The sequence below is a fragment of the Balaenoptera physalus genome, assembly GCF_965194825.1.
Source record: "Balaenoptera physalus genome assembly, chromosome: 3".
In the NCBI taxonomy this organism is placed as follows: Eukaryota; Metazoa; Chordata; class Mammalia; order Artiodactyla; family Balaenopteridae; genus Balaenoptera; species Balaenoptera physalus.
The window spans coordinates 82,566,828-82,581,517 of record NC_138890.1 but is presented as its reverse complement, the minus strand read 5'-3'; the positions used below and the strand labels follow the sequence as shown (position 1 = coordinate 82,581,517).

The window sequence follows — 14,690 nt, the reverse complement described above, 5'->3', positions numbered from 1 at the left end:
GTTACAAACATTATCCAGACTCAAAAAACTTAGGAAATCCAGTTCTGGGTGATACTCAAAACTTTGAACTTAAGTTGCTGTTAAATCTCCCTTTTTCTCTCTCCAACCTCACTTCTCCGAGCTTGGGCTGACTTCAGGATAGAAGCCTGCAGTGACATAGAGGGTAGTGGTCCTTCCATCTCTCTGCCTCCTATTTCTAGTCCTCCCCTTCCATCTTGAGCTGTTATTTAAACCCTACCAGGTCCAGTGGGACTAGTGGAGACAGGGAGAGGCAACACACAGGGCAGCTCTTACTTGAACCAGTACTCTCATCGCTTGGTCTCACTCTGGTCTAGCAGATGCCTTTTTCCCTTGAGATGTCATTTTCCTGGACTCCTCAGAGCTTTCTCGCTGTTTCTCTTTCTCCTACAATTCTCTTGTCCCTACAGGATGCTTCTCTTATTTCTCTGTTCTGATTGTCACTTGTGACTCCTTCCTCGGCCCCTAGACACACAGTAGTGCATCTCCAAGCTCCTCCAGGTGGCTCTATTGGACAGAATCTAAGATTCTGTCTCAGGGCCCCACGGCTTTTCCAAGGAACACTCATACATCCCTTGCCTGGGACTGATGTGGGTCCCAAGGCAGCAGCACTGTCCTGGTTCTGGCTCTAAAACAGTCAGTATAGATTCCCACCTGGTAGGAGTTCGACTCCAGCCAGTGTCAATTTCAGCTTTCTCAGGAGTGAATTGGGTACCAGCCTCTAAGTCTCTCAGCCTTAGGAAACACTTCCACTGCTCTCTGAGGGATTTTCTCCCCCTGTCTCAGGATAAGAGGGTTGCACCTCCTCCCAACTCCCTGAGTGCAGGAGGACATGGCAACATAATGTCCCTCCCCACCAAGGAATCTTTTCTCTGATCTCTTTTATCTACCTTCTCTGACCCTTCTTCTATGTCCTCGATGTAGCTGAGAAACCCAAGAGTGGCTTGAAGGTTCTTGAGGCCATTTACTTTCAAAATCTTCATAACATGGTTTGGCACCTTTGTTTGGAATTTTACATCTATTATGTTTTGTCGTCTGGTGGAAACTTCAGTTTTAAGATCGTATTACACAAGTAATAAACAAACATGATTCACGGGCCAATCCAGTGGTGTAACATCTGTCTTTACTAAACATTTTGATTTCTGAGTGTTGTTACTGTGTTAAAAAAAATCAGGGGAGACAACTCTCCAAAGAGTCTTATTTAATCCTTGACCAGCTATGTTATTTAGCACTTCTTAACTAGAGCTGTAGGCGTATGGAGTTCATAAAATAATTTGGAATGAAATACTGTACTGAATGAATATTTTTTATGTGGTAGTAGATGGATCCCCAAGGGCATCACGTGTCTTGCCTGCTGAGACCTTTTCCAGCACAAGAAAGTGGTGAGCCCACCATTCTCTGGCTGTACAAGAGGGCAGGAAAGTGGCTTTGCAATAGTGAGCCACTAGGAGACAAATTCTCCCAAATTAACTCCCTCACCAGCTGACCACTCTAAACCCAGACTTCATAGGCACCATAATAACATGTTTCTGTGAGGTTTGAAGGGAGAAGGGATATCCTTACAGGGTTGCTTGAGTCCAAAGCAGAGAGAGAAGGGAAATAAATACCAGCCTTGGGTCCAGATGTGGCATAACCAGATTGTGTGTGCTGCCGGCTGGCCCTGACCTTTGGAGTTAAGATTGAGAGCCAGAAAGGCTGTGTGTTGTAGGGATTTTTCCCTTTTTGTTTGCTTGTATAACACTAGGGAGGGAAATAGTTGAGTAAAATCCAAGCGTTTCTTTTATTTCACTTCTCTGGAGACCTCAATCATGGAATTGGAAGGACTTGCTTGATGCTTGATTTGTTAAAGCAGTGACTCCCTAAGCTGGTGTCTCCCCGCCTTTTTAAACCTGCACCTTTGGTGAGCATGAAAGTTTCTCACCTCCCTGAAGAGGCTGATTTTCTCCCTCCTCCCCACCTTGCCGCCTCCTTGAGATTCACATGCTTTGGGGAGTTATGGCAGCAGAGATGTCATCAAGCTGTACTTTCTATAGTTTCCATTACAAAAACAATAGGCATGTGTTGGCTTTCCAAATATATAAGCATGTATTATATAAATGAATGCACTTTTTCACTTTACATTGCACTTTTCATGCTAACAGATCACCATTTGTACAAAGTGTCCTGCGATTTCAGAAGGCTCACAGATCTGCTGAAGGCCACTAAGCATGAAAACTCCCAAGGGGACTATTTCTCTTCATCCTAGATGACTCAGTCATGGCCACCTCAATGGCTCTTCTCTCCATCCTGTTGGAGTCTTTATCTCTGTTGGAATCAGTTTTAGAGCTCTAAGTGGACTTAGGGATCATCTAGTCCCATCCTGCATTTTATAGAAACGGATGTCCAAAGAGTTTAAGCAACTTTCCCAAAGTTACACCCCTATGTTTACACTGCAGATCCTGAGCAACTACTCAGGTTGCTGAATTCCCTGCTCATTCTTTTTACTGTATTGTCAATTGCTTGAATCTTCTGTACTTTATCCCATCCCTTTAAAAGATACCAACCAATACTACAAAACAAACAAATGCCAATGTGGCAAACTCTGCAAAGTACTTCATGTTCTTCTGTATATACTAACATCAAGCTTCCTTTACTTTATAGTGCCTCCGAGGCTGAGAAAATACTTATTTGCTATGAACCCATATTTTAGCCAAGTATTTTAAATGATACAGAAGAAAAAATACATAACCCCTAATTTCTCATAGTTTAAAATTAATTGGGGAGACAAATGTGGTTCATATTCAGCTTGTGGCCAACCTGTGATCTCTGGAAACTTTTTTTTTTTTTTTTTACAATGTTGTATTTAATTTCTGCTGTACAGCAAAGTGATGGAACCTTTTTAAATGCATTTGTAATTTCCAACCCTCCACCCTTACTCTGTAACTTATTCTTCCTTGAATTCTTCTGTAGTTCATCCATATCAAGAATAATCTGTGAGATTGGAAGGAATATAGGCGCATTCACAGGGCGTTTATTGCTAAATGTAGTTACTAATAATATAAAAGCTCATCCAACGATGAAACATAGCTAGTGTCATTTTTTTCTAGATGGGGAAACAGGCTCAGCAAGACTACGTGACTAGTTCAGGGTTGCTCAGCTAGCGGTAGATGGAGCAGAGTCTTGCAGCCAAAGTGGCTGCTTGTCAGAGCCCACAAGCCCCCTTTCAGCCAGGAAAGCAAGAGTAGAATAAAGTAGGGAAAAGCAAATAAAGCAAAGTAGGCTTGTTGAAAATTACAGTTTTGTCACAGTGAGGTTATGAGCACATCAAACTAGCTGACTGTGAAAAGCTTTTGAACATGCCTGCTGTTCCGTGTGCTCTTCCTAAAGCTGTGTGAAGTTTTATGTGAGCAGGGCCCTTATCATGGTGGAGGAGGGATTTACAGAGGTGAATAATGGCTAGACAGGGCTCTCAAGATATCTGTGTTGAATTCTCCTTTTATTTATCTAAGAACTGGGCCTGAGCTGGGGTAAATGCATGAGAGACATTAAGTCTCAGCACCTTCGGAGAAAAAAAGGAATTTAGCATCCACAGTTGTCATCTAAAAGCAGTTCCCAGGTCACAGAGTCTTGGAAAATGGGATAATGAGACTGCAGGTTTCTTTGGAGGAGAAAGTTGTTTGATAGGAGCCATGCTCTTGTCAGACTCAGGCAGTGTTTACAGAGGGTGAACCTGGAAATCTTCTTGTTTGCTCAGGGCACTCTTGTCCCTAAGCTTTTCCCTATAAATCACCAGTGGATGGTGCGATCGTGTCACCTTTTGTATTTTTTCTTGGAGATGGAGGAAGGAGCAGTAGGGATTCGATAAATCCATCCATATGTAAATGAAAATTGTTCTGTTCAGTTGGGATGTGTCCATATTGTTTAGCCCCAAGGATATGCAAAATAAAACTTTTTAAAGTTTTCAAGCAAGAAAAAGAGGAACATGTGAGAAAAAGATAAAAAACATACATTCTTCTTTTGACTTGCACTTTGATGGAGGATGAAAGCAATAGACCATCCCCAAAGAAGTAATCCTAGTTTAAAAAAATCCTTGGTTCTCAAAAGCCTGGCATTGCATGTTTGTTATATTTGTTCCTATTTTGTTTGTAAAAGGTTTTAAAGGCATATGATGTAATGAAGTAAATGTTATTTTGCAGTTGAAAATTAAAGAGTTCTTTTGTATTTTAGGTCTTACAGGAATTCTCAGGGACAGTGAGAACTGGAGTGTGTATGTATTATGGGGAGGGCAGTGAGGAAGATGAGGGGAAAACATTACAGCTCCTTTCTGAAGATAATTATAAGCCATAATCCCTCAATATATATATATTTTTTGCTTCCTCTGGTTTGAGATAAAAATAGATTTTTTCCCAAAAATGTATTTCAGGGCCCTCTTAGCATCTCAGATGGAACCAACATTTGCCAGGAATGTTTTCCCTTGTTTTGATGAGCCAGCTCTGAAGGCAACTTTTAATATTACAGTTATTCATCATCCAAGTTACGTGGCCCTTTCCAACATGCCAAAGCTAGGTAAGTAATGTTTCCTGTCGTTGTATATGTATACATGTACCTATATGTATATGTGTATATAGACATACATAACATATAATTACATATACACATATACGTATGTATATATAATGTTATATATTATATAATTATGTAATACGTTTATCTGATTATATATTTATATATTTGTATTTATATGAATTATATATGTGTATATATATTTAACTCTGTAATAGGTTTTATATCAGTAGATTTCCTAGGCAGTGTGTTGAGAGTGTGTTATGACTGTAGTATAGTATAACCAGGGAGGGCAGTCACATGGGATATTGCATCAGTATGCACATCTTGGTGATGGTAAATCCTGATTCTTTTTGTATTAGGAGCTGAGGACACTACACTGTTCTCATACATTGGCAGCCTGTCTGCCCATTAATCTGGGCTTCAACTATTGATCATTAGTGATGACAAGCTAGTGAACTTGGTCTGAATCTGGTACATAGATGTGGGTTTGGTTTGGTTTTGTTTTCTGTTTTGTTTTTGGCTCACAGTCGTTTTTTCTTTTGATTGAATTGGCATCCAATTTCTTTTAATTCAGAGATTCCTCATAAAAATAAAAATTCTTAGTTTTTTTTTGAAACTCAGAACATCTAACAACACTGGCCCTGCACTTCCGATGTGCCAGTGATAGTTGCCGCTGAGAAGGGGCTACCTCCTGCAGACCAAGCCCATGCCCCCGCCTGCCGTGGTCCCCACCACTCCCTGTTAGTGTACACCAGCCCGTTCACATCAAGTACCTGGCCCTCCCAGGCGTCTGAGTTTGTGATTTCAGGTTTAAAACCCGCAGTGTGACTCCACTGAAGACCTGCCTGAAACCTGAGAATGGCAGAATTGTACCTTGTTGACCTCCCATGGGCCTGGGAAACTCTAGATTAAGTGCTGAGAGAGATGGGCTGGACCAGGAAACAGTCGTGGATGGGAAAGAGAGGAGGTAGCTCATGGGCCTAGTTTACAGTGCCCATAGATTTGCCCTCCATCCAGACCATGTTATTCAAGGTGCTAATTCAGGACTGAGATACTGTCCTTAGGCCTTCCTAATGTGGTTTTGATAGCTTGGGGGTAGACAAATCCAAACTGCTGCACTCTGGGGAGGAGTTGGGAAGAACTAGCTGGGTGACAGTCGACTTGACAAATTATTTCAAAGGTAGATAGTTGTGCTTATTATTGCTTATTTACAGTGATTTGGACTAAAATCAATTTCTCTAGGTCAGTCTGAGAAAGAAGACGTGAATGGAAGCAAGTGGACTGTTACTACCTTTCACACCACGCCCCACATGCCCACTTATTTAGCCGCCTTCGCCATCTGTGACTACGAGCATGTCAGCAGGACTGAAAGGGGCAAGGAGGTGAGTGAGGGAGACCCTCCAGGTAAGGGGACATTTGTACTGGCCGCGGACTGCTCAGGCACTGCTGCATCAGGGGCTATGCCTACATACCCCACCGTCTCCTCCTGGATCTCCCCCAAGCCCTGTTACCACTCTCAGCGCGGAGTTGCAGAACGGGATGCAACGGTTTCCACTGCGGTTCTGCGGACGGGTTTCTATGGAAAGTCTCCCCATTAAGCCCACTCGAGGCAGGGTCTGAGCCTCCCCCACTTCCCGGGCTTTCGCTACCTTTCGGAGTACAGGAGAGAACAGGGAAAGCGGCCACACTAGCATCTGGAAGCTCAGGTTTACCTGTTGTTTACTTCGCCTACATCCTACTGCAGCCTTGAAGCCAGGGTGCTGCCCAAAATGTCTAGCAGCCACTATGACACAGACACCAAACAACCCAAATTGACACCAGCTGGGACAGCTGCTCTGGCTGAAATGCTGCAGGCAGGTTAAGCATTATCCCTATCAAGGAGCAGGTCCGCTGGGTTCCTCACCTCCGGGGCATGAACACTTCCCTAGAGTTGTGTAAATAGGTGCTCTGTCCTGAAACACCCAGTTTTTCACCCAGTTATACTCTCATTACATAATAATCCTTTAGGGAAATATCAAGGTTATTGTAGCAGTACTTTATAGACTGGTTCACTCCCTACGCTAGAGTGTGGAGGTAAGTAGGGCCAGTGCCTTAGGCCCAGTTCTCTCTAGTAGGATAGACTTCACCAGGCTGAGGAGAGTCAGGCCCTACAGCAGGCGGAGGCTCTCTCCTGGGCCCATGAACTTCCAGGCTTGTGCCATTGACTTGTGGAGGCAAGGAAGCTGTGGATGAGCCAAGTCTGTCACCAGGGGGAGAATCGTTCAAAGCCCCTCCTCCTAAGGATGAATTAATAATACCGTGTTAGATGCAAACAACAGCTCATTTTCCTCAGCTGTTGGCTCCAGCCTGATTTCCCTTATTGAATAATCATTGGTAGATGCTTCATATCCACAGATATAACATGAGCCAAGTCAGATGTTCATGGTATATATTGATAAAATCTACTCAGGCATGATGTGGAAGCCCATGGTTTGTACCTGGCATGAAGGAGTGGGCCCGGAGCTCACGAGTGACCCAAGGTGACTGTCAGCATCCTCATCTCCAGTGGCTTGTTGCTCTCAATGCTGCTGCACAGTGAATAATTCTTATAAAGGATCATACCTGTTTCTTCATGAGAGATCACCCTGGAAGGAAAGCCAGCTGCCACAGAAAGCAAAGAGGAAATGGAACATGCCTAAGAAAGTCATGGTCTTAGCCAGAAACTTGAAATTTGGGATGAGTTTATCAGTGGAATGTTGCATTTGGCTCTGGCTCAGCTCTGGGAAGCGAAGGAGTCCACCATATACTCTACAGGGAACCAGACTGTACTCTTGGAATAACATCCAGACTCTACAAAGATGACTCATTAAGTAAGAGATAAAAATTTAGTGAAGTTGAAAATGCGGTTCGTGCGTGGCATGAGGATAAACATAGGACACACATAACTAAGGTTGGAAATAACATATTTTGAGTAGAATTTATCACACGTGGGCATGTGTAAAGATATTCCGCTCTTAGATGTTGAGGTCTGCTGTGTCTAAGGAGGGCCACAAGGACACACTGGTGGGCTAGGTGTGACTTTTTTTTTTTTTTTTTTAAAGATAGTAGTCATCTTTTCTTTTTTAAATTTATTTATTTATTTTTGGCTGTGTTGGGTCTTTGTTTCTGTGCGAGGGCTTTCTCTAGTTGCGGCGAGCGGCGGCCACTCTTCATCGCGGTGCGCGGGCCTCTCACTATCGCGGCCTCTCTTGCTGCGGAGCACAGGCTCCAGACGCGCAGGCTCAGTAGTTGTGGCTCACGGGCTTAGTTGCTCCGCGGCATGTGGGATCTTCCCAGACCAGGGCTCGAACCCGTGTTCTCTGCATTGGCAGGCTGATTCTCAACCACCGCGCCACCAGGGAAGCCCTAGGTGTGACTTTGAAGGAACTTTATGGCTGCGTTCCCGAAACGTTCTGCACCTGTTTGTGCTCCTCGCTGCCCTGCCTCTTCCCCCACAGCTCGGAATCATCATTTGCCTCCCTTTTGGCTTAAAGAGTGGTCGTTTACTGGAGGAGCTTTGTAACCTGGAAATTTACGTGCAAACATTAGTTGTTACTGCCTTTTTTTCCCCCCAAGACTACAGTTAATTTGCACACATTATCCTGAACGTGGGGAAAGGTGAATGTTATTTCCACTCAGTAGCGTGGGCTCTGGTTTAGATGTCTTCCTGGCCTTGCCATGGAGGTGAGAGCTTGAGAAGGGGCAGGTACGGGTAGCGTTAGGGGCAGGGCAGAGTCCTGGGCCCCTCTTTCCCAGGATAATGGGGCCTGGCGGGGAGGAGGCTGAAAGGAAGGAGGGGCTCCAGGCAGGAGGCTTCCAGAACAGGTGGGTGCACTTTGTGAAAGGGGAGCGTTCCTGAAGCCCTCAGGTAATTCAAAAGTCACTTGATTCAAGACAAATTCTCCAGCAGAAGTAAAAGCCAAGTCAGGTGAATGTGGTCTTGGAGGTCAGCAATCTGCAGATATTGTTGTGTTGCTTTTCGTTTTCTTTGCATTTTCTTTAATGTTTTGCAGAGAGCTCTTTCTCAAATTAACTGTATTCACATCAGTATAATTATCTAATTCCCTCCTCGCTAACTTCCATTCTAGGGTTATAAGTTTCATACGTGTTTTTTAGCTAACACTAACAACTCCATTTAAAAGTGCTCAGGTGGCATTGGGGATACCGTGACTTCATATTAAAATACCAATGAATGTTAAAACAACATCACATTAGTCACCAAAGTCACACAAACAAGTTCAAATGCCCAAATGACAGCACGGTTGTGTTAAACTAACTAAACACGGCAGGGATTTCTGTTCAGGTACTAAGGAGGAAGTGTCATAAACAGAGAATATAATTCACTTGCTTCAACAACTATAAAGTCATAAGACTTTTGATGAACTTTTTAAAATTAAGGAAATTAACCTTATTTCAAATTTGGAAAATAAGATGAGACTATTCATGTTTTCTTTAACAAACCATTTTAAATTTGCATGATTCAAATTTGCTTAATATATTCTATACTGTTTAACCCCTACTAACTGCCCAATTCTGGTTTGAATCATTGGAACTATGTCCTGAAAAGGGAAGCAAGGATCCAAGGGACCCTTTTACTCCAGCATAAATCGACATTTTCTGTGGGGGTAGATACCATTCCCAGGATTATTTTTGAAGTACAAAATTTTACCTGTTATTGCAGAAGAGTGAAATAACACACTTTCTGAGGAACCACTGTTCTCAACTTAGTGAATAGCCTTAGTGAATTAGATAATTATACTGATGTGAATACAGTTAATTTGAGAAAGAGCTCTCTGCAAAACATTAAAGAAAATGCAAAGAAAATGCAAAGCAACACAACAATATCTGCAGATTGCTGACCTCCAAGACCACGTTTACCTGACTTGGCTTTTACTTCTGCTGGAGAATTTGTCTTGAATCAAGTGACTTTTGAATTACCTGAGGGCTTCAGGAATGCTCCCTTTTCACAAAATGCAGCCACCTGTTCTGGAAGCCTCCTGCCTGGAGCCCCTCCTTCCTTGCAGCCTCCTCCCCGCCAGGCCCCATTATCCTGGGAAAGAGGGGCCCAGGACTCCTTTCTCACTGTGTGGACACATGCAAACGTTTTATTATGCAGCTTCTTTTGAAAAGGTAAGCCTTTGGCTCCAGAGCATCAGGGAACTGGAGCCAGCAGGCTGCCACTTTCCAAAAATCACTACTGCTTTTCCTGATCACTGCCTAATTGTTTCTGTTTAGATACGCATCTGGGCCCGGAAAGAAGCCATCGCAGCTGGAAATGCAGACTTTGCTTTGAACATCACAGGTCCCATCTTCTCTTTTCTGGAGGATTTATTTAATATTAGTTACCCTCTTCCAAAAACAGGTGAGGCATCTTCCCTTACAATGCATTTGATTTCCTATTATGGGGGCCCTGGGTTGAGATCAAAAGGTACCTAGGCGGGCCTCCAAGGACCCATTGGCACTTTGCTATTTTTGCAGTTTCGGAGTTAGCCCCGCGCTGGCTTCCCATCATTATGTCCTACACCTTCCTAAACACACAGGGGCCTGTCTGTTCTTTCTCTGCATCGTTCCGTGTGACCAGTAAGTGCTCGGAGAGCTCCCTGGCTTTAGATCCCTCCTGGGTACTCACTGGCAACTTACATCCTCCAGACCCTGTCTTCTCTCTTGCATTCTGTCCTTTCCTCTCATAACGTGAGTGTGCAATGCAGTGTTCTGCATCCTTTTAGCCGCTTGTGTGTGTTACTCCAGTTCCCTTTAGTAAGGTTTTGTTGGTTTTTCAAAAACTATTCTTTAGCTGTGAGTCATTGGATTAGGACCTGGGGGTCCCATCTGTGAATTTTTGTTGTATAAAATTGGGATCATGTGTGAACATAATATGATCCTCGAAGGAATATGTAAACATTTTATTTCTCATAGATCTGTATGGAATGTCCTTAAAATTATGTGAGCCACTCAGCTCAGAAAGTTGTTCCATGTTTTTCCTATCAAAATTAAGGGTATCACGTAAGTGTGTTTTGTTCCTCTGACAGGTTAGTTAGTTGAAGTCTTGGGGAAAAGTATGTTTGGCCTTTCCTGGAATATAGTAGAAGCAAAGTGGGGAGTAAAAATTGGGGAGCTCAAGCCTCTTGAACCCTGGGAAGCCAGGGGTTCTGCAGCTCAAGCCTTCTGACTGAGGAGGGATGGGGAGTGCAGGAATGGGGACTAGCCTTGGCCCCTCACGGATCCCAGAGGTGATACCCGTCATTTAGAAAGTTGGGGGTGGCAGGAATCTGGGCATGGTGACCAACTTCTGGCACTTCTGCGGCTGGAAGATCTCAAGATAAACCTTGTCTAGGCAAGCAAATTTCCATTTGTCTTTATTTAGATAAGGAGAAGTCCAGAGTTATTCTTGATATCCTGTTCTGTCAAAGCATCTCCGCCATCCAATTAGTCACCTCCTTATTATCTCCACATCCATCCACTTCTTCCCATGCCCCTCATTCTCCCTAGTTTACGTCACCAACAGCTTGACCACAACAGCTCTCACTTAGTTTCACCACCTTCGCTCTTGTCTCCTCCAATCCATCTTCCACACTGAGGCCAGAGGGATTTTTCCAAAGCAAAATCTGATCATGTTACTCTCCTCTAAAACCTCTCTGTGGCTTCCCGTTTGAGGATAAAGTCCAGGCTTTTAACAGTTTCTCAGAATAGGAAGGATGCTCTAACACCATCTCTATCCTCTCCTACACTTTCGTCTTCCTCTCCTCTCCTTCAGGCTCTTGCACATGCAGTTTGCACATCCTGCCATACCTTTTACCCAACAGGTTGATTCTTATATTTCTCAACTCAGTGCCCCCTCCTCCAGGAAGTTTTCCCTGACTCCATCTCTCACGCTTCCACAGCATCCTGTGCGCCCCTGCATTCAAGCTCTTGACCTACTAGATCCTAATCATCTCCCCCAGTAGGTCGAGGGCCAGTTGCGGGTCAGGATCTGGACTGTCCTTTTTAAAGTACTCTCAGAGCCTATGACAGTGCTTCTCTCAGAGTGGTAAACAGTAAACATTTTTTTTTTTTTTTTTTTTTGGTGGAGGAATAAATACATGCAATGAGTTCAGTAATTCCATGTAAATTCTGGCTAGATTACCAACTCTTGGAAGTCAGGGTTATATTGGCACTTTTTTTGTATCTTTCATAGCATCTCAGCCGATGTTTCTCTATGAGCACACACGCAGGTGGGTGCTTAGTCAAAACCGCATTTTGATAGATGATTAAAATAAGGAGTTTCTCTATTACTGCATCTTTAAGAGAAAGATAAACTAATGTTTCCTAATTACTTTAACTTTTGGTTGAGTCATTTAAAAACAAAAACAAGAACAAACAAACACACAAAAAAAGCAAGAGAGCCAAACCTTCCCTATCGGCATTTCCCACATACGCCTTACCCTTTACTCTCAGTGAGTCAGGTGAAAAGCCTTTTTATTTACTTCTTCCATGGTGTTCTTTTAGCTTACCTTCTTGTAGCTTGCTCAGTTGAATTCTAAGCCTCAGAATCTAAACCATGTGTATATATCTATTACATAGAATAACATTTTTTCTTTCTTTCTGCTCTTTTTTTATTTAAGTATAGTTGATTTACAATGTTTCAGGTGTACAGCAAAGTGATTCAGTTAGATACATATCTATTCTTTTTCAGATTCTTTTCCATTATAGGTTATTACAAGATATTGAATATAGTTCCCTGTGCTATACAGTAGGTCCTTGTTCTATATCTATTTTACATATAGCAGTGTGTATCTGTTTATCCCAAATTCCTAATTTACCCCTTTCCCCCTTACCCCTTTGGTAACCATAAGTTTGTTTTCTGTCTGTGAGTCTATTTCTGTTTTGTAAATAAGTTCATTTGTATCAATATTTTAGATTCCACATACATGACAGTTGTCTTTCTCTGTCAGACTTACTTCACTTAGTATGACAATCTCTAGGTCCATCGTATTGCTGCGAATGGCATTATTTCAATTTTTTTATGGATGAGTAATATTTCATTATATATATATATATATATATATATATATATATATATATATATATCCACACACACACACACACACACACACACACACACACACACATTCATCTGTTGATGCACATTTAAGTTGTATCCATGTCTTGACTATTGTGAATAATGCTGCTATGAGCATTGGGGTGCATGTATCTTTTCAAATTAGAGTTTTCGTCTTTAGAACAACATTTTCTTTTCTGGTGTTGCTATCATTTTAATTCACTCTGTTTAAAGTCAGAAGTGGACTGAAATATCAAAATATTACAGAGATGATAGAGTTGGCTGTTTGGGTTGTTGTAAGTTTTGAAAGAAAAAGTGGCATCATGATGCTTTTAGGAATAAATATGGGCATTTGAGATTTGCAAACTTTTAAAATGGCAACTTCCCTTTTAAGTTTTTATTTTACTCTTAACTTGTAACTATACCAGGCTAATGATATGTATTGTACATCCCAGCATGATCTGTATTTTTATAGTAGTAAAACTCAAGTACCATATAAATCATAAAGCAATGAAATAATGACCATAATCAATTAGAAGCTACTGAGTAAATGAGAATCACCTGTTACTTTCCTAGGTGCTCTGTGAATGCAGAAGAAGTAGATGGCTGAGGTTCTGTTCAAGTAGCTCAGTTAGGGAGATAGCTTCTACGTGTTAAAAGCAAAAGCAACAAATTGCTAAGTATGAGATAACGTACTGGCTAAAAAAAAACTCTTAAAAGAAAGAGGATTGATAACTGGTAATGGGAGTAGCCCAAATGTATAAAGAACACCTACAAATAAATAAGAAAAATAACAATAGAAAAAAACAAGTAAAAGATATATGAATAGCTGTTTTACAGAAAAGGAAACAGATGTGACTAATAAACTTATGGAGAGATACTTAGCCTCATTAAGCAATCTGAGAAATGAATATCCAAGGCCACAGTGAGGCACCATTTCATACCACTCAGTTGTCAGAGTAAGCATTCTGACAAACGCCAGTAGAAGGTGACATTGTTGAAGGGAGTATCAGTTGTTACAACTTTGAAACTTATTTGTTATCTTACAATGTTGATCATTAGAATACCTTAAAACTCAGTAATTCCATTGCTAGATATACCCCAAGAGGAATTTGAGCACATATGTGCCAGAAGACATATGCAAGAATGTTCATAGCCACACTTTTCATACTAGCCCCAAACTGAAAGCAACCAAAGTGGTCACCGATAGGAGAATGGATAGATAAAGTGTGGTTCATTCACACAACGGGAAACTATCCAGCAATGAAAATGAAACACTCTTTCTAAAGTTTAAAAACAAAAGAAACCTAAACAATATAATATTTAGGTAATATTATATATAATATTAGGCAACTACATATATATTCCCTTGCTTTTTCTTAAACAATGGAATGATAAACACCAAGTGCAGCATAGTGGTGAATCTCTGGAAGAATAAGCTAAAGGATGAGTTGAGAAGGAGCACAGAGGAAGATGTAAGTCAGCTGTTCCCAAATGTTACCGTGCATTGGAATCACTTGGAAGGCTGGTTAAACCACAGATTGCTGCTCCTGACCCCAGAGTTTCTGATTCAGTAGGTCTGGGGTTGGTCCCAGAATTTTTATTTCTGATAAGCTCCCTGGTGGTGCTGATGCTGCCAGTCTGGAAATCAGAATACAAGTTATTAATAATAATCTAAATTAGGCACAGGCAAGCAATCAAATCTGGCCCACTGCCTATTTTTGTATGGTCCATGAGCTAAGATTGGTTTTTACAATTTTAAATGGTTGAAAAAAATCAAAGGAAGAATAATATTTTGTGATACATGAGAATTGTATATAAAATTCATATTTCAGGGTCCATAAATAGTTTTATTGCACCACAACGTGCTTATTTGCTTACATAGTGTGTGTGGCTACTTTTGTGCTGGTATGCCTGAGCTAAATGTGTTACAGAAAACATATAGCCCACAAAGCTGAAACTATCTACTAATCTGGCCCTTTACGGAAAAAAATTTGCCAACCCCTGTTCTAAAGGGTACGTGGTAGAGTCATGGGTTTTGTATTATTATTTTAAAATAATGAATTCATCA

General features: G+C 41.7%; 1 protein-coding gene across 3 annotated transcripts in view; it reads left to right on the top strand.

Moving 5' to 3' along the window:
• LVRN (laeverin) overlaps window positions 1–14,690 on the top strand; it is a 166,296-nt gene that overhangs the window by 110,049 nt on the left and 41,557 nt on the right. For all 3 annotated transcript variants that reach the window (XM_082455737.1, XM_082455738.1, XM_082455736.1), the window contains 3 exons: window positions 4,421–4,563; window positions 5,806–5,945; window positions 9,817–9,943. In XM_082455737.1, coding sequence (XP_082311863.1) covers window positions 4,421–4,563; window positions 5,806–5,945; window positions 9,817–9,943 — 410 coding nt within the window. The remainder of the gene's footprint in view (window positions 1–4,420; window positions 4,564–5,805; window positions 5,946–9,816; window positions 9,944–14,690) is intronic.